Genomic DNA, 21,948 nt, shown 5'->3' on the forward strand with positions numbered 1-21,948 from the left:
CGATTTTTACCCTCCACACTGCCCTCCAATACTAAATTGGCAATCCCTTGATGCCTCAGAATATGCCCTACCAACTGATCCCTTCTTCTAGTCAAGTTGTGCCCAAACATTCTCTTCTCTCCAATTCTATTGAATACCTCCTCATTAGTTATGTGACCTACCCATCTAATCTTGAGCATTCTTCTGTAGCACCACATTTCGAAAGCTTCTATTCTCATCTTGTCTAAACTATTTATTGTCTACGTTTCACTTCCATACAAGGCTACACTACACACAAATACTTTCAGAAACTACTTCCTAACACGTAAATCTATACTCGATGTTAACAAATTTCTCTTCTTCAGAAAAGCTTTCCTTTCCATTGCCAGTCTACATTTTATATCCTCTCTACTTCGACCATGATCAGTTATTTTGCTCCTCAAATAGCAAAACTCATTTACTACTTTAAGTGTCTCATTTCCTAATGTAATTCCGGCAGCATCACCCGATTTAATTCGACTACATTCCATTATCCTCGTTTTGCTTTTGTTGATGTTCATCTTATATCCTCCTTTCAAGACACTGTCCGTTCCATTCAACTGCCCTTCCAACTCCTTTGCTGTCCCTGACAGAACTACAATGTCATAGGCGAACCTCAAAGTTTTTATTTCTTCTCCATGGATTTTAATATCTACTCCGAATTTTTCTTTTGTATCGTTTACTGCTTGCTCAATATACAGCTTCAATAACATCGGGGAGAGGCTACTACCCTGTCTCACTCCCTTTCCAACCACTGCTTGATGTTCATCTTATATCCTCCTTTCAAGACACTGTCCATTCCATTCAACTGCTCTCCCAGATCCTTTGCTGTCTCTGACAGAACTACAATCTCATCGGCGAAATCGTATTAATAGTTCTCTAGGGAGCCATATATTTGGGAAGACATTCCGTACCATCTTATCTCGGTTAGCAATCATCAATATCGTAAAGTGACGAATGTCTCGGAAATCTAGCAAGACGGACTCTACCAGTTCAGCAACATCTATTGTTTGCAAGATGATGTGTATGAATAGGGAAACCTGAGTTTCGCAGGTTTTTCCTGAATTCGTGATGATTCTGTGAGATAAGCTTGTTTCCAGGCAGGAACGTCGTCATGTTTTGGCTTAAGTGGGAGGCGTATGATAAAATTCGCGGGGCCATATAAGCTAAAATAACATTTACTGTTTGAGAGATAGCTAAACCAAATTTTGCACATGTTGTCATTATTTTATTGGCTGTAATGAAGGTTTCTTTTTCATTTGTTTTTACAATTTGATCAGGACGTTGCTGAAGGCTATTAGAATACATGAGGACCATTTTCTCAATTACTTTACTTATCACTTTGAAAATGTGGTAGGTTTTTCTATGTAATTAGATAAGCAAGTCTGTATATCATTTGTTAATGTCAGTCTTAGAACTCTCGCAAAAATTTATTAAATTTATGTATGCGATACATCACAGTTTTTATTTCACGAAAATTTAAATAAGTTTGACAGTGACGCACTTTTAAAAATTTTGCAGCACAGGAATTTTTGTTATAGCATTACAAAGTCTGTCGTAGATTCACCCTTTTATCTGAAATAGTTCAGAAGAAAAAGTTCTTTATATGGTGAAAAATGAAACTTACAAGAAATGCAGAAAAAATATTAGCATTTATGAAATATACAATTAGGTTAATGTTGGCCATAACCATAGAGTTGGTGTTTATGGTCTTCATGTAACTCTTTTCTTCTAGTCTGGTCCCTCTGGCGTGCCATATTGGCAATGTTCTTTGCTGGCATTTCAGAGATAGCAATACACACATCATCAGTCTTTTTCAACAGGTTTTCAGCAAAGCAGCCCTCATCAAATCCTAGCCAAAATAAAGGCCCTGATTCTTCAACCGCTGACATCACTGAACACCAGACAAGCATCATATGAGGAAATTTTAACAATAGTAGATGAGTCGAATGTTGTATTTGGGCGTCTCTTCCTCTGATGGCAGGAAACAATAAAACATTGCAAACAAGGACAGGGTCTTGTAGAAAAGGGAGCGCGGCACTGCGTATTGGTTGAAGCAGTATGGCTTTCATATAATTTCTAGCACGAATTAAACTCTGAAAATTATAAACAATACTTCTAACATGCTACAGAGCTATCTGGGGGCAAATAAAAATTCCAACATTTTCGACCAGTTTTACAATACGTAAAACACGCTACACTATCCTGGACCACACCGACGCCAGTAATTCTGAGCATCCGACGTTTTACTGTTTTTGTAAACGCGAGTGACCTGCGCTGTCTTCTAGACGTGTGGAACTGCGGGCTAGTAAAGGAACTATTCCGCTCTCATTCATCGTAAAATGTAACTGAAATTCCGTCACGATCTGGTGCGTCGTTCAAGTAGACTTCATTTGCGATGCTAATATTAATATCTCTCATTTGTGAGTCTATGCTGCAGTCAGAGATTGATATCCTCTCGCGTAAATACTTTTTAACGGACGGTATTTAATATTTATATTCCCTGTCAGCTGTTTTCAGTTTCAACACAGATGGAACCACGACAGATTGACTGCGAATTCTGGACCCATTCGGTGACTTTACATACGGCCTAACTTCGAAATATTTTCTCAAACGTCCTTCTCCAGAATCTGAATGCGAAAACTAATGTAGGCTTCCCGCTTGGATCTCCTTACGGATGCACGAGTTATTATAAAGTTTCCTGTACCAGTTATCTCAGCCCTTTTTGTAACGAGTGTAGTCTGTTTTCGTAACACTCTTGGAATGGTAACAATGTTACCGAATACGTGACACAATGGTTAGCACACTGGACTCGCATTCGGGAGGACGACACGACGGTTCAAAGTCCCGTCCTGCTATTCAGACTTAGGTTTTCCGTGATGTAACCTAAATCGCACCAAACAAACCCGTGATGGTTTCTTTGAAAAGAGCAAGGCTGATTTTCATCCCCATCCTTTCGTAATCCGAGCTTACAGCTCCGTCGCTAACAACCGTGCTATCCGTGGAACGTTTAACTCTAATCTTATTTCCTTCGGTAGCAATTTCAAATCAAGGCTGCTCTTTGCTGTCTTTTATTGCTTTCTTTGATATGCGTTTATGTAGTTAGAACGTCGTCGGACTTTAAGCACAATTGTTCTGCTTTTGCGTGCCAGTTCGTCCTGTAACCAAAGTGTTTGTGACTGTTCTTTAGTGCGACCAAACGTAAGTACCTTCTTAGCTTTATTGGTGAGATGACCTTTTCGCCTTTGTTTATCAACAATCCTTTGAGAGCATCATTGTCGCTAATCTCCCTCTCACTGACGACACTATCGAAAAGAGCACAAGTGTTTATTATCAGGAGGTTTAAAGTGTTTATTTTGTGTATGTGTTGTCATACTAATTGTTAGAGGCAGTTGTCAGATAATGTATCCAGTATTAAGCGTGGTTTTCTGACATCCGGGGCAGGAAAAACCACCTCTTACTACTATAATATGATGTTTTTAAATGATTCTGCGACCGGTGTTTCTGAATCTAGTGGTCAGCAGAAACATAAGGTAAAAATCACGGAAAGTAATTTACCTAAATCGCACCAAACAAATCCGGGATGATTTTTTTGAAAAGAGCAAGGCTAATTTTTATCCCCATCCTTGACATTTTTGGATGGGAGGAGCATATAGTCCCCTATTTGGAAAGCATATAAACATTTTTTCATTACGTATTATCTTATTTATTTGTGTATTTTTTATCTTACTAAATACGACGCCCATCTTAATGTCGTCAGGTGCCATTCCAGCGGAATTTCTTTAGATATGTTCAGTCTTCATTTTATAATTTGTAGGTGGATCTTCTTCAAAATATTTCATCCATAGGTAGATACAGAAAAGAAATTGAAACCATCTTGAATTGTTACTGAAAAAGGTGACAGCAAGAGGATATGATCGCACTGTATCGTACACGACGAGATTTAACGAATGAGACTCACACGCAACTAAAAATTCCCCAATCGTTTTTTGAAACTTCATATTTTCTCCTTTCTTTTTTGAACTGTTATCATATCCTTGGCCTCGGATACTTCAAAGGGATCACCCGCGTTACCAAATCGTTTTAGAGAACATCAGTTAGAGATTCACCGATAGTGTCTGTAACTGGAATAAATCCGAGGAAATGTTCTATGATAATTATCTCTTCCCAAGGCCCGGACTGAACAAAACGGACGACCACTGACGTTTCTTCTGCGTCACTCATGTCAGGAGTACAGACTAAAATAGCTGAGTGGTGGACAGTAATTATTGATGAATGGATTAATTCATTACTGAAACTATAACTATTATCTTATAATTGTTCGTGGCAAATGCCGTATTTTCTCTGCTATCTAAATCGTTCATTTGAATTTTTTGAAAGAGCATTTTTGATTTCGCCAATAAAAATAAATTATGCTCAAATTCCCATTAAAAATTAAAGATATATAATTCACCAAAACCGTGTGTTTAATTCGAAATAATTAAAGAAAAAGAAGGCTAGAAATTTTACACAAAAGCTTATAGTGTGGCTGTCATTTCTATGGAATAATAAAAGAGAAAGGAAGTCACGGTAACGGCAATAAATGAAAAACTTAACTTTATAGTAAGAATAGAAATTAGCTGATCTGCTACCTATGTCTACGTAATATGCCTTTCTTCGCTTGTAGCCCTTTGGAATGGACAGCTTAACACGAAAAACAGAGTCCTACAACCGGTTTTCGTTCTCTAGCGCGGACTATTCGTGATACCCAAATTTTGGTATGATCCTCCATTACGATACGATTTTTTTAATCAAGGATTTAAAAAATTTGAATCAGTAGGAGAATACTGGTGTATTTAATTACAGAATGGTAGGACATCTGTTAAGACATCAGGGAATAACTTCCATGGTACTCGAGGGAGCTGTCACCTGCCTCGAGATGACTGGGTGTTTGTATTGCCCTCAGCATTTCATCATCATTAATGAAAATGGCGAGATTGGACCGAGCAAAGGTTAGGAATTTGTACGGGCGCTGGTAAACGAGCAGTTGAGCGCCCCAAAAAACAAACATCATCAGCGAGGGAGCTGTAGGGGGTAAAAACTGTAGCAGAAGACAGAGATTGAAATTTATTCAGCAAATAATTGAGGACGTAGGTTGCAAGTGCCACTCTAAGATGAAGCGATTGACGCAGGAAAGAAATTCGTGGCGGGCTGCATCAAACCAGTCAGAAGATTGATAACTCAAAAAAGTGGACTTGCCATGAGACGTTCCATACGACGCCCGCTATCGACGGCACAAACATCGTGTTGGCTCCCATTCAGGATCGGTTTTAAGGAACAAGCGACACAAGCGGATGCCTGGGCTACCAAACTGAGAGGGGCGTCAGAGTAGGGATGGCGGTTATTGCAACCACAACCGATTTACGGCAATACCGTTTTTTTGCATCCCCAGTTTGAACTAGCTATTAACACCACTCAAAATAACCGATATTCGATTTTTTATTGCTATGGTTTCCAGAAATAAATGTGGAATATCGAACAGAGACTGGGACGGTACATTAAATTTATCATTATTCTCCCCCTGATTCTAATTTTTTAAATCTCTGCTTACAATTCATGATGTAATCGTGAATCATACCACAAATTGGAATCAGTGCTACAGAGTGAAAACGGGTTACACGACTTTTTTTTTTAGTATTGAGTTGTCCATTTCCAAGGGCTACACGCGAATAAAGGCATTTTACGCAGACACAGGCAGCAGATCAACTAATTTTTTTTATTACAAAGTTAAGTTTTTAATTTATTACAGTTGCCATGACTTCCTTTCTCATCCATTATTTCATAGAAATGACGGACAAATTATAAGACCGAGCGGGGTGGCGCAGTGGTTAGACACTGGACTCGCATTCGGGAGGACGACGGTTCAATACCGCGTCCGGCCATCCTGATTTAGGTTTTCCGTGATTTCCCTAAATCACTCCAGGCAAATGCCGGGATGGTTCCTCTGAAAGGGCACGGCCGACTTCCTTCCCCATCCTTCCCTAATCTGATGAGACCGATGACTACGCTGTCTGGTCTCCTTCCCCAAACCAACCAACCAACAAATTATAAGCTTTTGTGTGAAAGTTTTAGCGTTCTTTTTCATTAATTATTTCGAAATAAAAATACGTTTTTAATGAAATATATCTTTACTTTTTAATGGAATTTGAACCTAGTTTATTTTTTTGACAAATTCAAAAATGCTCTTTCTAAAAAGTCAAATGAACAGTTTAGATACTAGACAAAGTACAGCATTTGCCACGAACAATTACATGACAGTAGTTACAGCTTCAATAATCAGTTTCATTGGCTAATATTTACTATCCAGTCGGCCCACGAATACCCGTTGTATGATGTGCTGATCCGTAAGTTGACTTCTTTCATCAGTATCGTTCAAAGACGATACGAATCTCAAAGAAGCCACAGAACGTCCTACCAAACTCGTTTATAAAAAAAGTTTGATTTAAAAACCAAGAATTTTAGCACAACTGCTTTGGAAAACTGATATATCGGTTTTATACCCGGTTGTCGGCAAAAAATAAAAGTACCTGTTATAGCCGAAACCAAACCAATATCGAAAAATATCGGATATTCAGAATTAAAATACCGGGATCGGTTTTAACCGGTCGGTTTTCCCATTCCTGTGTCAGAGGCGCCCAAGTGCTAAATTTGTCTTCCTTGTACAGTACTCCTAAAGTGTCATTATCTGATAAAATAACGTTGATTACTCTGTTATCAACACGTATTGAAGAGGACATTTTAAATGAACGTATCACTCAGTTATTTTAGTCTGTACTCCTGGCATGAATGGCGCAGAAGAAATGTCGTAGGTTGTCCGTTTAGTACAGACATGGTGAAGAAATAACTATCACAGAACATTTCCTCAGCTTTATTTCAGTTACAGGCGCTGTTGGTGAATTTCTAACCGATGTTTTCTAAAACGATGATACCTTTGAAATATTCTAGGCCAAGAGTATGATAACGACTCAGATATGAAGAGGGAAAATATAAGTGTTCGAAAAAGAACTAAAAGCCTTAACCTGGGGAATTTTGTTTTCGTATGGAACTCATTTGTTAAACCTCGTCGTGAACGATCCAGGGCAATCATGTCCTCTTCTGTCGCCTTTATCAGTACATTTCTAGAGATTTTCAATTTCTTTTCTGTATCTACCTATCGATGGGATATTTTCAATGATCATTTATCTAATGTGATTCTAAAATCTCTCTGCAGTATCTGTCGGGAAAGCCAAATAGATGCGTTGGAGCCTCTTAAGGTACTACATTGAATAAGCGTGTAACGCTGTTTGTGAAGAAGCTAGAGAGGGTTCTAAAGTATATAATTTTGGGAGGAAAAGTTCTACTGATATTGCAGGAAAAGTACAAGAATTTGGATTCTTTGTTGCACAGTGGTTTGGTATGAAATTATATTTAGGATCAACCAGGTCAGCAAAGCTCTCCAAAGAGCTGCTGTAAAGTGTAAACCTACAGAATGCTGTGGATCTAGTTGGAAGTATTGGCGGATTTTGAAGAAGATGTGATCTCAAGATGGCTTTAATAGTTGACAGTTGATGCTTACCTGCTTGCCCGCAAACTTTAATCTCATTCAGACATTGAAAGAGAATAGAAATTTCTTCCCAGCTGAGCGAAGAAGCAATTAATCTGTGAGTCTAACGAAGAACTTATAGAAGGTGAAGAAGAATGCTCCTCTAAGATAATTTTTCCTATTTTATTGTCGATGCAGATATCTGCTCACCAAAAGAGAGATTCCATCTGATGGACAGTCGTATTAAGAGCTTCAAGCTTTCTAAGTAATATTCATGATATTCAGAGGTAGGATGGCGGAAAACTAAAAGCCTGATGGGTGACACTTGAGACTGATGTAATTGTGATGGATCTGACATCAATGGGCAGAAATGAAACGGTGGAAATTTGATCTTAGAGCCCATTCTTCCTGCTGGAAGATCTCCACAAAGCTCATTACGTTATACTGCAAAGGGTCAACTCTCCGACTGTGTGGATTTTCAGTTTTATCCTTCGAAAGCGATTCATTGAAATCAACAGATTCAGATTCTAATTAAAACCTAGAAAAACTTAAATATATGGTTCTTATCTCAGAGGAAAATCGTCAATACAGATACTTTAGAACTGTAGGTATTACATATGATTTTGTTAACAGAACATTTCTGTTTCGTATCACAGACCAATTTGTGGTTTCTTTCAATTGCGTACTTAAACATGTTGACCATTTTCTTCAGTTTTCAACTACTGTACTCTAACTACTTACTGGTGACATTTCTTCACATACGACATAGAGCTTATGCAGCTAAAGAGTGCCTTACATTTAACACCTCAATATGAAATTAGATGATATTTTTGCGATGAAAAGTGAAATAATTTGTAAATTATAGAGTTGAAAAGTTCCAACATTAAACTAAAATAAAAGGAATTTTAAATTTCTATTCTTTCCACTCTGTTTAGTAGGCAGCACATTTGTTTTTTAGTTGAAGCTAGAACAGTAGGTTTAGTTCTTTCCGCTTAATTACAGGCTTTTAAAGATCTCAGGATTTATTTTGAATGGAAATGTATTGTTTCTTCTTTTAATATTTAGTATTGGTATAAGATTGAGGAAATAATGCCTGTTACTCAGAGATGTCTATGTTTACGGGGCAGGTAAACGAAAACTAGACGCATGCAGAAAAAGTTAGTAAATCGTTTATTATTTCAACATTAATCGTCATAACTGTTGATACATTTATCCCACTGCGAGACAAAACGGTTAGTCTCTTCAAGGAAAAATGTTTGCGGTTTCCTACGGAACCAGCCGTATACCTCGCCCTGCGATGCAAATCGACAGCCAAAAATATGGAAATCGCATGGGGACGAATCGGCACGTTATGTAGGATACGCGAGGCAGCAAAACGTCTGCAGCGTAGTCGAAACAACCTTGGAAACATGTGGGCGAGCTTTATCTTAAAACAGAATGATGCCGTCCGTGAACATTCCTTGGCGTTTGGACTTGCTGGCGCTGTTCAGTTTTTGCAAAGTGTCCACGTACCACTGTGCGCTAATTGTGGGACGGTGTTCTATAAAGTCAATGAGCAGCGGGTTGACAGACAGCATCTTTGGTCTGTCCACATGTTGCCAAGGTTTTTTCTACAACGCTGCAGATGTTTTGTTGGGAAACTCTTACATATCCTCCATACAATACCGATCGCTCCCCATAGAGTTACCATCTTGTAAGAGCCCTGGAGAAAACATCCGTGGCCGTCAGATTTGCTTCGGAGGAAAAGGTGCACGCCTTGGTACAATCACGGGACCGGTATTTTTTTTTAAGTCATCAATCTCCTGACTGGTTTGATGTTTCACGCCACGAATTCCTCCCTTGTGCAAATCTATCCATTTCAGAGTAGCACTTGCTGCCTGCGCCCTCAATTATCTGTTGGATGTATTCCAGTCTCTGTCTTCCTCTACAGTTTTTGCCCTCTGCAGTTCCTTTTAATACCATGGAAATCATCCAATTCTCCTTGCTAGCGTTTACCACATATTCCTTTCCTCTACGATTCTACGCAGAACCTCCTCATTTCTTTACTTTATCACTCCACCTAATTTTCAACTTTCGTCGGCAGCACCACATCTCAAATACTTCGATTCTCTTCTGTTCTGGTTTTCCCACAGTTCATGTTTCACTACCATACAATACTGTGCTCCAAACAAACATTCTCATAAATTTCTTCCTCAAATTGAAGCCTATGTTTGATGCTAGTATATTTCTCTTGGCGAGGGATGCCCTTTTTGTCAGTGCTAGTCTGCTTCTGATGTCCTCCGTGCTCCGTCCGTCATTGGTTATTTTCCTGCCTAGGTAGCAGAATTCCTTAACTTCACCTACTTCGTGATCATCAATCCTGGTGTTAAGTTTCTCGCTCTTCTCATTTCTGCTAGTTCTCATTACTTTCGTCTTCCTTTGATTTACTCTCAATCATTGTTATGAACTCGCTGGACTATTCAGCAGAGCCTGTAATTCTTCTTCACTTTCACTCAGGATAGCTATGTCATCAGCGAATCGTATCATTGATATCCTTTCACCTTGAATTTTAATTCCGCTCCTGAACCTTTGTTTTGCTTCCATCATTACTTCTTCTAAGCACAGATTGAACAGTAGGCGCGAAAGACTACATCCCTGCCTTACACTTCGTTCTTGGTCGTCCAGTCTTACTATTCCCTCTTGGCTCTTGTACATATTGTATATTGCTCGTCTCTCCCTATAGTTCACCCCTATTTTTCTCAGAATTTCTAACATCTTGCACCATTTTACACTGTCGAACGCTTTTTCCAGGTCGACAAATCCTATGAACGTGTCTTGATTTTTCTTTAGTCTTGCTTCCATTATCAACCGCAACGTCGTAATTGCGCTCTGGTGCATTTAACTTACCTAAAGGCAAACTAATCGTCATTTTTCTTTTCATCGTTAATTTTCTTTTCCATTATTCAGTATATTATTTTTGTGATTAACTTGGATGCAGGAGCTGTTAAGCTGATTGTGTGATAATCCTCGCACTTGTCAACTCTTGCAGTTCAAAATGGTTCAGATGGCTTTAAGCACTATAGGACTTAACATCAGAGGCCATCAGTCTCCTAAACTTAGAACTACTTAAACCTAACTAACCTAAGGACATCACACACATCCATGCCCGAGGCAGGATTCGAACCTGCGACCGTAGCAGCCGCGCGCTTCCGGAATGAAGCGCCTAGAACCACTCGACCACAGGGGCCGGCGTTCTTGCAGTCTTCGGAATTGTGTTGATGATATTTCTTTTCCGAAATTCAGATGGTATGTCGCCAGACTTATACATTCCACACACCAACGTGAACAGTCGTTTTGTTGCCACTTCCCCCAATGATTTTAGAAATTCAGTCTTATTCGATCTTAAATCCTCAAGAGCTCTATTAAATTCTGATTCTAATACTGGATCGCCCATCTCTTCTAAATCGTCTTCATCTATCACATCAGACACATCTCCCCCCTCATAGAGGCCTTCAATGTACCCTTTCCACCTATCCGCTAATTCCACCAAAAGTTTTTTTTTACTTTCCTATATGCTGAGTCAGTCCTTCCGACATTAATTTCTTTTTCGATTTCGTCATGTTTTTCATGCAACCATTTCGTCTTAGCTTCCCTGCACTTCCTGTTTATTTCATTCCTCAGTGACTTGTATTTCTGAATTACCCTGAGCATTTTTGTACTTCCTTCTTTCATCGATCAACTGAAGTATTTCTTTTGTTACCCATGGTTTCTTCGCAGTTACCTTCTTTCTATCTATGTTTCTCTTTCCAATTTCTGTGATTGGCCTTTTTAGAGATGTCCGTTCCTCTTTAACTGTACTGCCTACTGAGCCATTCCTTACTGCTGTACCAATAGCCTTAAAGAACTTCAAGATTATCTCGTCATTCCCTAGTACTTCCATATCCCACTTCTTTGCGCTGTGATTCTTCCTGACCAATGTCTTAAGCTTCACCCTGCTCCTCAAGACTACTAAATTGTGATCTGAGTCTATACGCCTTGGAGTCCAATATGTGATTTAGGAATCTCTGTCTCAACATGATGTAATCTAAATGAAATCTTTCCGTATCACTCAGTCTTTTCCAAATATACCCCCTTCTCTTGTGATTCTTGAACAGAGTATTCGCCATTACTAGCTGAAGTTTATTACAGAACTCCCTTAGTCTTTCTTCTCTGTCATTTCTTGTCATCAGCCCATATTTTCCCGTAGCCTTTTCTTCTACTCCTTCCCCTACAACTGCCTTCCATTTCCTCATGATTATTAGATTATTATCTCCCTTCATGTGCTGAATTACCCTTTCAGTATCCTCATATACTCTCTCTGTCTCTTCACCTTCAGCTTGCGACGTCGGCATGTATACCTGAACTATCGTTGTCGGTGTTGGTTTGCTGTCGATTCTGATAAGAACAACCCTTCACCGAACTTGTAACACCGAAACTGCAGATAAAATATGTTCTGAACCATCAAAATGTTCGCCGTTTAATATCTGTTGATAACTTGCACGGTACTTTTGATAATGAAGCTGTAAGCTGTATTACAGAAACTATATTTAATACCTGTACGTAATCGATGTTGTTGTTGTTGTGTTCTTCAGTCCTGAGACTGGTTTGATGCAGCTCTCCATGCTACTCTATCCTGTGCAAGCTTCTTCATCTCCCAGTACCTACTGCAGCCTACATCCTTCTGAATCTGCTTAGTGTATTCATCTCTTGGTCTCCCTCTACGATTTTTACCCTCCACGCTGCCATCCAGTACGAAATTGGTTCAAATGGCTCTGAGCACTATGGGACTCAACTTCTGAGGTCATTAGTCCCCTAGAACTTAGAACTAGTTAAATCTAACTAACCTAAGGACATCACAAACATCCATGCCCGAGGCAGGATTCGAACCTGCGACCGTAGCGGTCTTGCGGTTCCAGACTGCAGCGCCTTTAACCGCACGGCCACTTCGGCCGGCACGAAATTGGTGATCCCTTGATGCCTTAGAACATGTCTTACCAACCGATCCCTTCTTCTAGTCAAGTTGTGCCACAAACTCCTCTTCTCCCCAATTCTACTCAATACCTCCTCATTAGTTATGTGATCTACCCATCTAATCTTCAGCATTCTTCTGTAGCACCACATTTCGAAAGCTTCTATTCTCTTCTTGTCTAAACTATTTATCGGCCATGTTTCACTTCCATACATGTCTACACTCCGTACAAATACATTCAGAAACGACTTCCTGACACTTAAATCTATGCTCAATGTTAACAAATTTCTCTTCTTCAGAAATGCTTTCCTTTCCTTTGCCAGTCTACATTTTATATCGTCTCTACTTCGACCATCATCAGTTATTTTTCTCCCAAAATAGCAAAACTCCTTTACTACTTTAAGTGTCTCATTTCCTAATCTTATTCCCTCAGCATCACCCGACTTAATTCGACTACATTCCATTATCCTCGTTTTGCTTTTGTTGATGTTCATATTATATCCTCCTTTCAAGACACTATCCATTCCATTCAACTGCTCTTCCAAGTCCTTTGCTGTCGCTGACTGAATTACAATGTCATCGGCAATCCTCAAAGTTTTTAATTCTTCTCCACGGATTTTAATACCTACTCCGAATTTTTCTTTTGTTTCCTTTACTGCTTGCTCAATATACAGATTGAATAGCATCGGGGAGAGAATACAAACCTGTCTCACTCCCTTCCCAACCACTGCTTCCCTTTCATGTCCCTCGACTCTTATAACTGCCATCTGCTTTCTGTACAAATTGTAAATAGCCTTTCGCTCCCTGTATTTTACCCCTGCCACCTTTAGAATTTGAAATAGAGTATTCCAGTCAACATTGTCAAAAGCTTTCTCTAAGTCTACAAATTCTAGAAACGTAGGTTTGCCTTTCCTTAATCTTTCTTCTAAGATAAGTCGTAGGGTCAGTACTGCCACACGTGTTCCAACATTTCTACGGAATCCAAACTGATCTTCCCCGAGGTCAGCTTCTACCAGTTTTTCCATTCGTCTGTAAAGAATTCGCGTTAGTATTTTGCAGCTGTGACTTATTAAACTGATAGTTCGGTAATTTTCACATCTGTCAACACCTGCTTTCTTTGGGATTGGAATTACTATATTCTTCTTGAAGCCTAAGGGAATTTCGCCTATCTCATACATCTTGCTCTCCAGATTGTAGAGTTTTGCTAGGCCTGGCTCTCCCAAGGCTGTCAGTAGCTCTAATGGAATGTTGTCTACTCCCGGGGCCTTGTTTCGGCTTAGGTCTTTCAGTGCTCTGTCAAACTCTTCACGCAGTATCATATCTCCCATTTCATCTTCACCTACATCTTCTTCCATTTCCATAATATTGTCGTCAAGAACATCGCCCCTGTATAGACCCTCTATATATTCCTTCCACCTTTCTGCTTTTCCTTCTTTGCTTAGAACTGGGTTTCCATCTGAGCTCTTGATATTCATACAAGTGGTTCTCTTTTCTCCAGAGGTCTCTTTAATTTTCCTGTAGGCAGTATCTATCTTACCCCTTGTGAGATAAGCCTCTACATCCTTACATTTGTCCTCTAGCCATCCCTGCTTATCCATTTTGCACTTCCTGTCGATCTCATTTTTGAGACATTTGTATTCCTTTTTGCACACTTCACTTACTGCATTTTTGTATTTTCTCCTTTCATCAATTAAATTGAGTATCTCTTCTGTTACCCAAGGATTTCTAATCGATGTACTAGTGTATTTAGTTTTGACTGTACATACTCGTAATTATAATGAAAATATTGTAAATTGCTGGGTAATAGCCAAGGGAACTTTATTGAAATGTATCGATAGCGACGACAAAATGGTAGTAGCTGTGCCGTTGTTTATCTTTGCGTATGGGCAGTCTCTGACGCGTTGCGATCGGAGAGGAGGCAGAGCAGCTCGAGTCATGAAAGAGTGCGGAGGTGTTTGTTGGGCGCTCCCACCGCCGTGGTGTGCGGCTGTACTCGCGTGTAGACGCGCCTGATTTGATAACCCGCGAGTATTGAGAGCGTGGCAGGACTGCACAGGTGGAGGAAGCTGCAGTTCCAACTGTTGCCTGTTGATAGTTATCCGTGGCTCTGGAGACGACTTGGGATTCTCATCGAACAACAGCAGCAACAGCGGCAGCTCATCACTGTCGTCGGTTACATTCATTGTCTTCCGCACAGCTACAACATCGTAGCACTGTTAATTGACAGATATAGAAATGTAGGGGCTTTACCCAGTTCATTTTGTTTCACGAAGTACAAATAACTTAAATAATAACTTGCAATAGTTAAAACTTGTAGGGCACCAGTGTTGTCATTGTCCTCAGACAGTACCACCTTTTCCTTTCCACGCAATCACCGAGTGTCGTAAGAATATGAAAACTGATTAAATACTTACTGCCAGTTTTGTGTGTTTGCTAATGACCAGTCTAACTTTTCTGCCTCAGTAACTGTTCATTTTTGTATTGCATGAAAGAGGATACTTAAAGCAAAGTAAAATTTCACTGGTAAAATCAATAGCGAAAGATACAGCGCAAATTAAGATTGCACAGTTTCATTTATTCTGTATTTAGCTTAGCGAGTGACTTCTGCTGGCTTAGTATGTATTTTATTATTGTTACTTTAAAAGTCCCCCCCCCCCCCCCATGAACCATGGACCTTGCCGTTAGTGGGAAGGCTTGCGTGCCTCAGCGATACAGATAGCCGTACCGTAGGTGCAACCACAATGGAAGGGTATCTGTTGAGAGGCCAGGGGCAACAGTCTCGATGGTTGACTGATCTGGCCTTGTAACACTAACCAAAACGGCCTTGCTGTGCTGGTACTGCGAACGGCTACAGCCGTAATTTTTCCCGAGGGCATGCAGCTTTACTGTATGATTAAATGATGATGGCGTCCTCTTGGGTAAAATATTCCGGAGGTAAAATAGTCCCCCATTCGGGGTTACTCAGGAGGACGTTGTTATCAGGAGAAAGAAAACTGGCGTTCTACGTATCGGAGCATGGAATGTCAGATCCCTTTATCAGGCAGGTAGGTTAGAAAATTTAAAACGGGAAATGGATAGGTTGAAGTTAGATATAGTGGGAATTAGTGAAGTTCGGTGGCAGGAGGAACAAGACTTCTCGTCAGGTGAATACAGGGTTATAAATACAAAATGAAACAGTGGTAATGCAGGAGTAGGTATAATAATGAATAAAAAAATAGGAGTGCGGGTAAGCTACTACAAACAGCATAGTGAACGCATTATTGTGGCCAAGACAGACACGAAGCCCACGCCTATCACAGTAGTACAAGTTTATATGCCGACTAGCTCGGCAGATGATTGCAGAGATTGATGAAATGTATGATGATATAAAATAAATTATTCAGATAGTGAAAGGAGACGAAAATTAATAGTCATGAGAGGAAAAAGAAAACTGGCGTTCTGCAGGTCGGAGCATGGAATGTCAGATCTCTTAATCGGGCAGGTAGGTTAGAAAATTTAAAAAGGGAAATGGATAGGTTGAAGTTAGATATAGTGGGAATTAGTGAAGTTCGGTGGCAGGAGGAACAAGACTTCTCGTCAGGTGAATACAGGGTTATAAATACAAAATGAAACAGGGGTAATGCAGGAGTAGGTATAATAATGAATAAAAAAATAGGAGTGCGGGTAAGCTACTACAAACAGCATAGTGAACGCATTATTGTGGCCAAGACAGACACGAAGCCCACGCCTATCACAGTAGTACAAGTTTATATGCCGACTAGCTCCGCAGATGATTGCAGAGATTGATGAAATGTATGATGAGATAGAAGAAATTATTCAGATAGTGAAAGGAGACGAAAATTTAATAGTCATGAGAGATTGCAAATCGTTAGCAGTAAAAGGAAGAGAAGGAAACGTAGTAGGTGAATATGGAATCGGGGTAAGGAATGAAAGAGGAAGCCGCCTGGTAGAATTTTGCACAGAGCGGAAAGAGAAACCTACATTTCTAGCATTTGTAGACTTAGAGAAAGCTTTTGACAATGTTGACTGGAATACTCTCTTTCAAATTCTGAAGGTGGCAGGGGTAAAATACAGGGAGCGAAAGGCTATTTACAATTTGTACAGAAAGCAGATGGCAGTTATAAGAGTCGAGGGACATGAAAGGGAAGCAGTGGTTGGGAAGGGAGTGAGACAGGGTTGTATTCTCTCCCCGATGCTGTTCAATCTGTATATTGAGCAAGCAGTAAAGGAAACAAAAGAAAAGTTCGGAGTAGGTATTAAAATACATGGAGAAGAAATATAAACTTTGAGGTTCGCCGATGACATTGTAATTCTGTCAGAGACAGCAAAGGACTTGGAAGAGAATTTGAATGGAATGAACAGTGTCTTGAAATGAGGGTATAAGATGAACATCAACAAAAGCAAAACGAGGATAATGGAATGTAGTCGAATTAAGTCGGGTGATGCTGAGGGTTAGATTAGGAAATGAGACACTTAAAGTAGTAAAGGAGTTTTGCTATTTGGGGAGCAAAGTAACTGGTGGTGGCCGAAGTAGAGATGATATAAAATGTAGACTGGCAATGGCAAGTAAAGCGTTTCTGAAGAAGAGAAATTTGTTAACATCGAGTATAGATTTAAGTGTCAGGAAGTCGTTTCTGAAAGTATTTGTATGGAGTGTAAACATGTATGGAAGTGAAACGTGGACGATAAATTGTTTAGACAAGAAGAGAATAGAAGCTTTCGAAATGCGATGCTCAAGATTAGATGGGTAGATCACATAACTAATGAAGAGATATTGAATAGCATTGGGGAGAAGAGAAATTTGTGACACAACTTGACTAGAAGAAGGGATCGGCTGGTAGGGCATATTCTGAGGCATCAAGGGATCACCAATTTAGTATTGGAGGGAAGGGTGGAGGGTAAAAATCGTAGAGGGAGACCAAGAGATGAATACACTAAGCAGATTCAGAAGGATGTAGGTTGCAGTAGGTACTGGGAGATGAAGAAGCTTGCACAGGATAGAGCAGCATGGAGAGCTGCATCAAACCAGTCTCTGGACTGAAGACCACAACAACAACATTTTAAAAGTAAAATTAATTGCTCATTTGCTTAAAGTAAATTTGGTTCCGTCTTTCAATAATCAAAACTAAATTGTATGACTTTTTCTAAATTTTGCATTACGTTGCACTGAAATTACTGAAAGTAATTTTTTTTACGTAACGAAGCTTAAGTTAAGCCTGTCCTTATTTAACCAGTAGCTCCATTTAATTTTACTTTCAAAATTTAGTATTTCAGAATAAGTAACTGCAAACTCTGTGCTTTCTGATTCATTTATTTTCTCGTGGACTGTTGTGCTGTGGAAAAGCGTGACTACCTTCTGTTGCCACGCCAGTGATTATTTGCTTAAAATTTTTTGCCATCCCCTTTCTCAAGATTCTGGAGTTTCATTGCCCTAGCGGGCTGGCGACGGTTTAATTACCCCTTCTTTTTAGCTAATCAATGTTTTCTTTGTGTTATCAGTGATTTTAGTAGTGAATATTACCCGTGGTAACCCCCCCCCCCCCACCAGTGCGGTTCGAGAGCGACTGCACTATATTCCACCCATTTCAAAATTTTCATCAGTATTTAGCTGATATTTAAAATAGCTCCTCCCTTCAGAAGAGCCTGTTGTTCACTTTCCCCCAACCAATCAGCGTTATTTTCCTTCGGTAATGATAGCTTTACTGACTGATAAATTTCATAAGGCATATGCGATCATGTTTAGTTATGGTGCAACCGTAGGCTAGTGTACTCATTTTCCAATGAAGGCATTGACCGTCTTGTCTCAATGGGATAAATGTATTAACAGTTGAGACAATTACTTTTGAAATAATAAACAGTCTACCTAGTTGTTTGCATACGTCTCGTTTTCATTTGACTGCCCCTTGTACTAGTTATTTTAAAAGAAAGGATAACCCATTTCCACATTCACTAGATTTCGTTTATTTGTTAGTGCCTTATTAGGCTCCCAAGGAGCGGCAACTAGTGGCAAAGGGAGCGGGGGTGAATGGCAAATGTGATGTCCTCTGGTAGTCCCGACAATACATACGATGTGACAACTTGCTGCCTCGCAAGCAGCTGTTATCGTGTGTGGCTGGGGCAATGAAGGATACCAAGCGATTTGGAAAAGGTACGATTATTGTTGCTTTCAAATAGGGTCGTATGAAAGATGCACATAACTGTGGTCCTATATCGCTGACGTTAATATGTAGTAGGAACATGGAACATGCTTTAAGCTTGCATATTATGGATTTGCTTAATTCGCTCATGAGATCTAGGAAGGCAGAAGACAGCACTAACGAAGTTGCTGTTTGACTTTCGGAAAGCGTTTGATATCGCTCTGCATTGACGCCCAGCGAGCAAAACACTAACTTTCGGTCCTTCCTTAGTAGGAATGTAATCATTACAGTTTCAAAGACAGCAGGTGTTGACAGGTGCTAATATTACCGAACTATCACTTTAATAAGTGTGTGTGTGTGTGTGTGTGTGTGTGTGTGTGTGGGTAGGTGCGTGAAATCTTATGGGACTTAACTGCTAAGGTCATCAGTCCATAAGCTTACACACTACTTAACGTAAATTATCCTAAGGACAAACACACACACCCATGCCCGAGGGAGGACTCGAACCTCGGCCGAGACCAGCCGCACAGCCCATGACTGCAGCGCCTAAGACCGCTCGGATAATCACGCGCGGCTCATTTTAATAAGGCTTGGTTGTAATATACTAATACGAAATATATACAGAAGAACAGAAAGACTGGTAGAACGCAGGCTGGAGATTGTGCTCTGGAGAGATGTAGAAAAGCGCGACGCGGTACTAACTCTACAACGTATCACAGGCTGCAATCAGCAAAAATAACAGCCTGTCTTCAGGGTGCGCTTCTGTACTAGCCCATGCACCTTATATACTGTACTAGCCCTTATATACATATATAATGCGTCGTATAACCAGAAGATAAGTTATTAATTTCATTACAGAACAAATTACAGTATTAGTACCATTTTAGTTATTATGACGTGTTAGTATGATCCGTTATCACCTACTATATGCTACAAAGTTCGTACAATTATTTCTTAATCACATGAAGTACGACCTATGCAATAAAGTGCTGGCTGATATGGTGGATACAACAAATGTCAACAAATAAAAAAAATATAATGAAATAAAAGAAGGTACAGGACAAACACAAGAAGATGACCTCACATCTATTCTGAGCAGTTGTATCCTGGATGAATGAATCCAAAAATGGCAGAAAGATAAGAGCCGTCACAATTTCACTTGCGGAAATAGTTCAGGTTATCTAAGGACAAGGCCTAAATTACGATACCTCACTTTTGAAAATGATCGAGTATTTATCGCATGCAGCTGGACATTGCAAACAAGCAAAGAAAGGTCGTGCGGAAGGCAATGTATAGTGATATCAAAAGAATACGGAAGTTCAAATACCTAAGTGACACTGTAAATCCTAACATGAATGTGAAGGCAACAGTTAAAGGAAGAGCTAGAAAGGAGGTAGCATCCAGACCACGACAAAACATTTTAAAAAAATACCAGTCCCTATTTTAACGCGACTAAGTCAGACACCACAGCGCCACAGTTAAAGCTTAATGATTATTCCCCACAAAGATAATTGCCGGAAAGGGGCTTTCAGAAATAAAGAAATTACAAAGGAAATTTCTGAGAAAAATTCTGACAACGGAAAAAGTAACAGCAGATGAGTTTAGCTTTCACTTGGGATCAAACAAGGAATTATGTGGAAAGTTTGAAAGGAAATCAGCCACAATGAAAAAAGAATGCCGGCTCTCTATGAACACATCAAAAGAATGAAACCAGATAGGACTGACGAATAAGGTACTGAATTACAAGGAAAACCGAAAACACAAATCCCTCTGCTGGCGAAGTACAACATGATCAAGAGAAGTGAGGGATCAGTAAAGAAGCAGACAGGGAACAGAGAGGGATTGAGAGTAGTTAAAGGAAGAGCTAGAAAGAAGACAGTATTGAGACAACGGCAGAAATATAACTTGATGAGAAGTGTGGGATCAGTAAAGAAACATATAGGAAACAGAGAGTGCAAGGAGAGCCTGAATGAAGGAATACTGGCGCAGGTAGGGGGAAGGAAGATTAGGATGCAATGTCCCCTAGACGTCGAGTTCATTAGAGACGATGACAAGCACTGATCGCGTAAGGATGGAGAAGGAAGTTTCGAAGAAACCATGCCGGCATTTGTCGTTTGTAGTTTAGGGAAATCACAGAAAACCTAAATTTGTGTGGGCGGGCAGGGAGTTGAACTTATGTTCTCCCGAAAACGAGACCAGTGCCCTATCAGTGCCACTTTTCTCGATCTGGAGAAAAAGGAAATGACTTAAGAAGTGAAAGAAATTGTACAATCATGGTCCAGAGGCGGTTAAAACGATCACATACATAAAGGAAAAACAAATCATAGCTTTATAGTTAAAGGTTACTGGCTCTGAGGAGATGTCGAAAATTGCTGCGCACCATTTAGGCATAAGAGCTTAACACATCGTTTTCGGTTTTTAAACAAAAGAAAAAAGAATCTGCATTCGGCAGTAAGTGGCTGGTTACTTACCTGCCAAGAAACATGTTGACTAGAGCGGCAGAACGTAGTCAAAACAACGATATTCTGCGTTCCTGTGATACACCTGCAAAGAAAAAGAGAACGTCTTAATATTCGGTACATTTATTTAATTGTATTTTATTAGTCAGCAAAATCTTGACATGATTGTTTGACATCTGGTGATTCATCATCATAATCAACATCAATAATGTTACGTCCACTACTGGATAAAGGCTCCTCTAGGCTTATGCTTACATTCCGGTCATCAGAAACATCCATATATCGTGAGAATACCATTAACATTTTCACCCACCAGATTTTACAAGCATAAATGATAAAATAGCTCCGGTTCTTCTACATGAATTGAAGTTTTATGGGATTGATGGTACAGCATATCAATGGATAATGTCATATCCGACCAAAGGAATGGAGAAAGTTGTACTTAGTAATTCAACTAACGTAGTGCGGGGACGTAATTCTGACTGGGGAGAAATCAACTATGGAGTTCCTCATGGCTTAGTCTTAGGTCCACTATTGTTTCTCATAAATGTAAACGATCTTCAGTCCAATACACAACACTCATAATTAGTCCTTTTTAAAGATAATACTAGTATTGAATGAAAGCAAGCATTGATACAGAAGCAGAGGAAATAGTAAACGACGTTCTTAAAGCATCATTGACTGGTCTTCTGCGACAGGTCTCGCCCTGAATTTTAAAACTACGTAACGTATTCAGTTATGTACTTTCACGGGTACTAAAGCAGTGATAAGAATAACATATGGTAA

At 39.7% G+C, this 21,948-nt stretch overlaps 1 protein-coding gene across 3 annotated transcripts in view; it reads right to left on the reverse strand.

Moving 5' to 3' along the window:
- Positions 1 to 21,948, reverse strand: part of LOC126241393 (scoloptoxin SSD14-like) — a 483,336-nt gene that overhangs the window by 110,083 nt on the left and 351,305 nt on the right. For all 3 annotated transcript variants that reach the window (XM_049948003.1, XM_049948004.1, XM_049948002.1), the window contains one exon: positions 21,175 to 21,247. In XM_049948003.1, the coding sequence (XP_049803960.1) occupies positions 21,175 to 21,188 (14 nt within the window). In that variant the 5' untranslated portion in view covers positions 21,189 to 21,247. The remainder of the gene's footprint in view (positions 1 to 21,174; positions 21,248 to 21,948) is intronic.

The sequence above is a fragment of the Schistocerca nitens genome, chromosome 1, assembly GCF_023898315.1.
Source record: "Schistocerca nitens isolate TAMUIC-IGC-003100 chromosome 1, iqSchNite1.1, whole genome shotgun sequence".
Lineage (NCBI taxonomy): Eukaryota > Metazoa > Arthropoda > Insecta > Orthoptera > Acrididae > Schistocerca > Schistocerca nitens.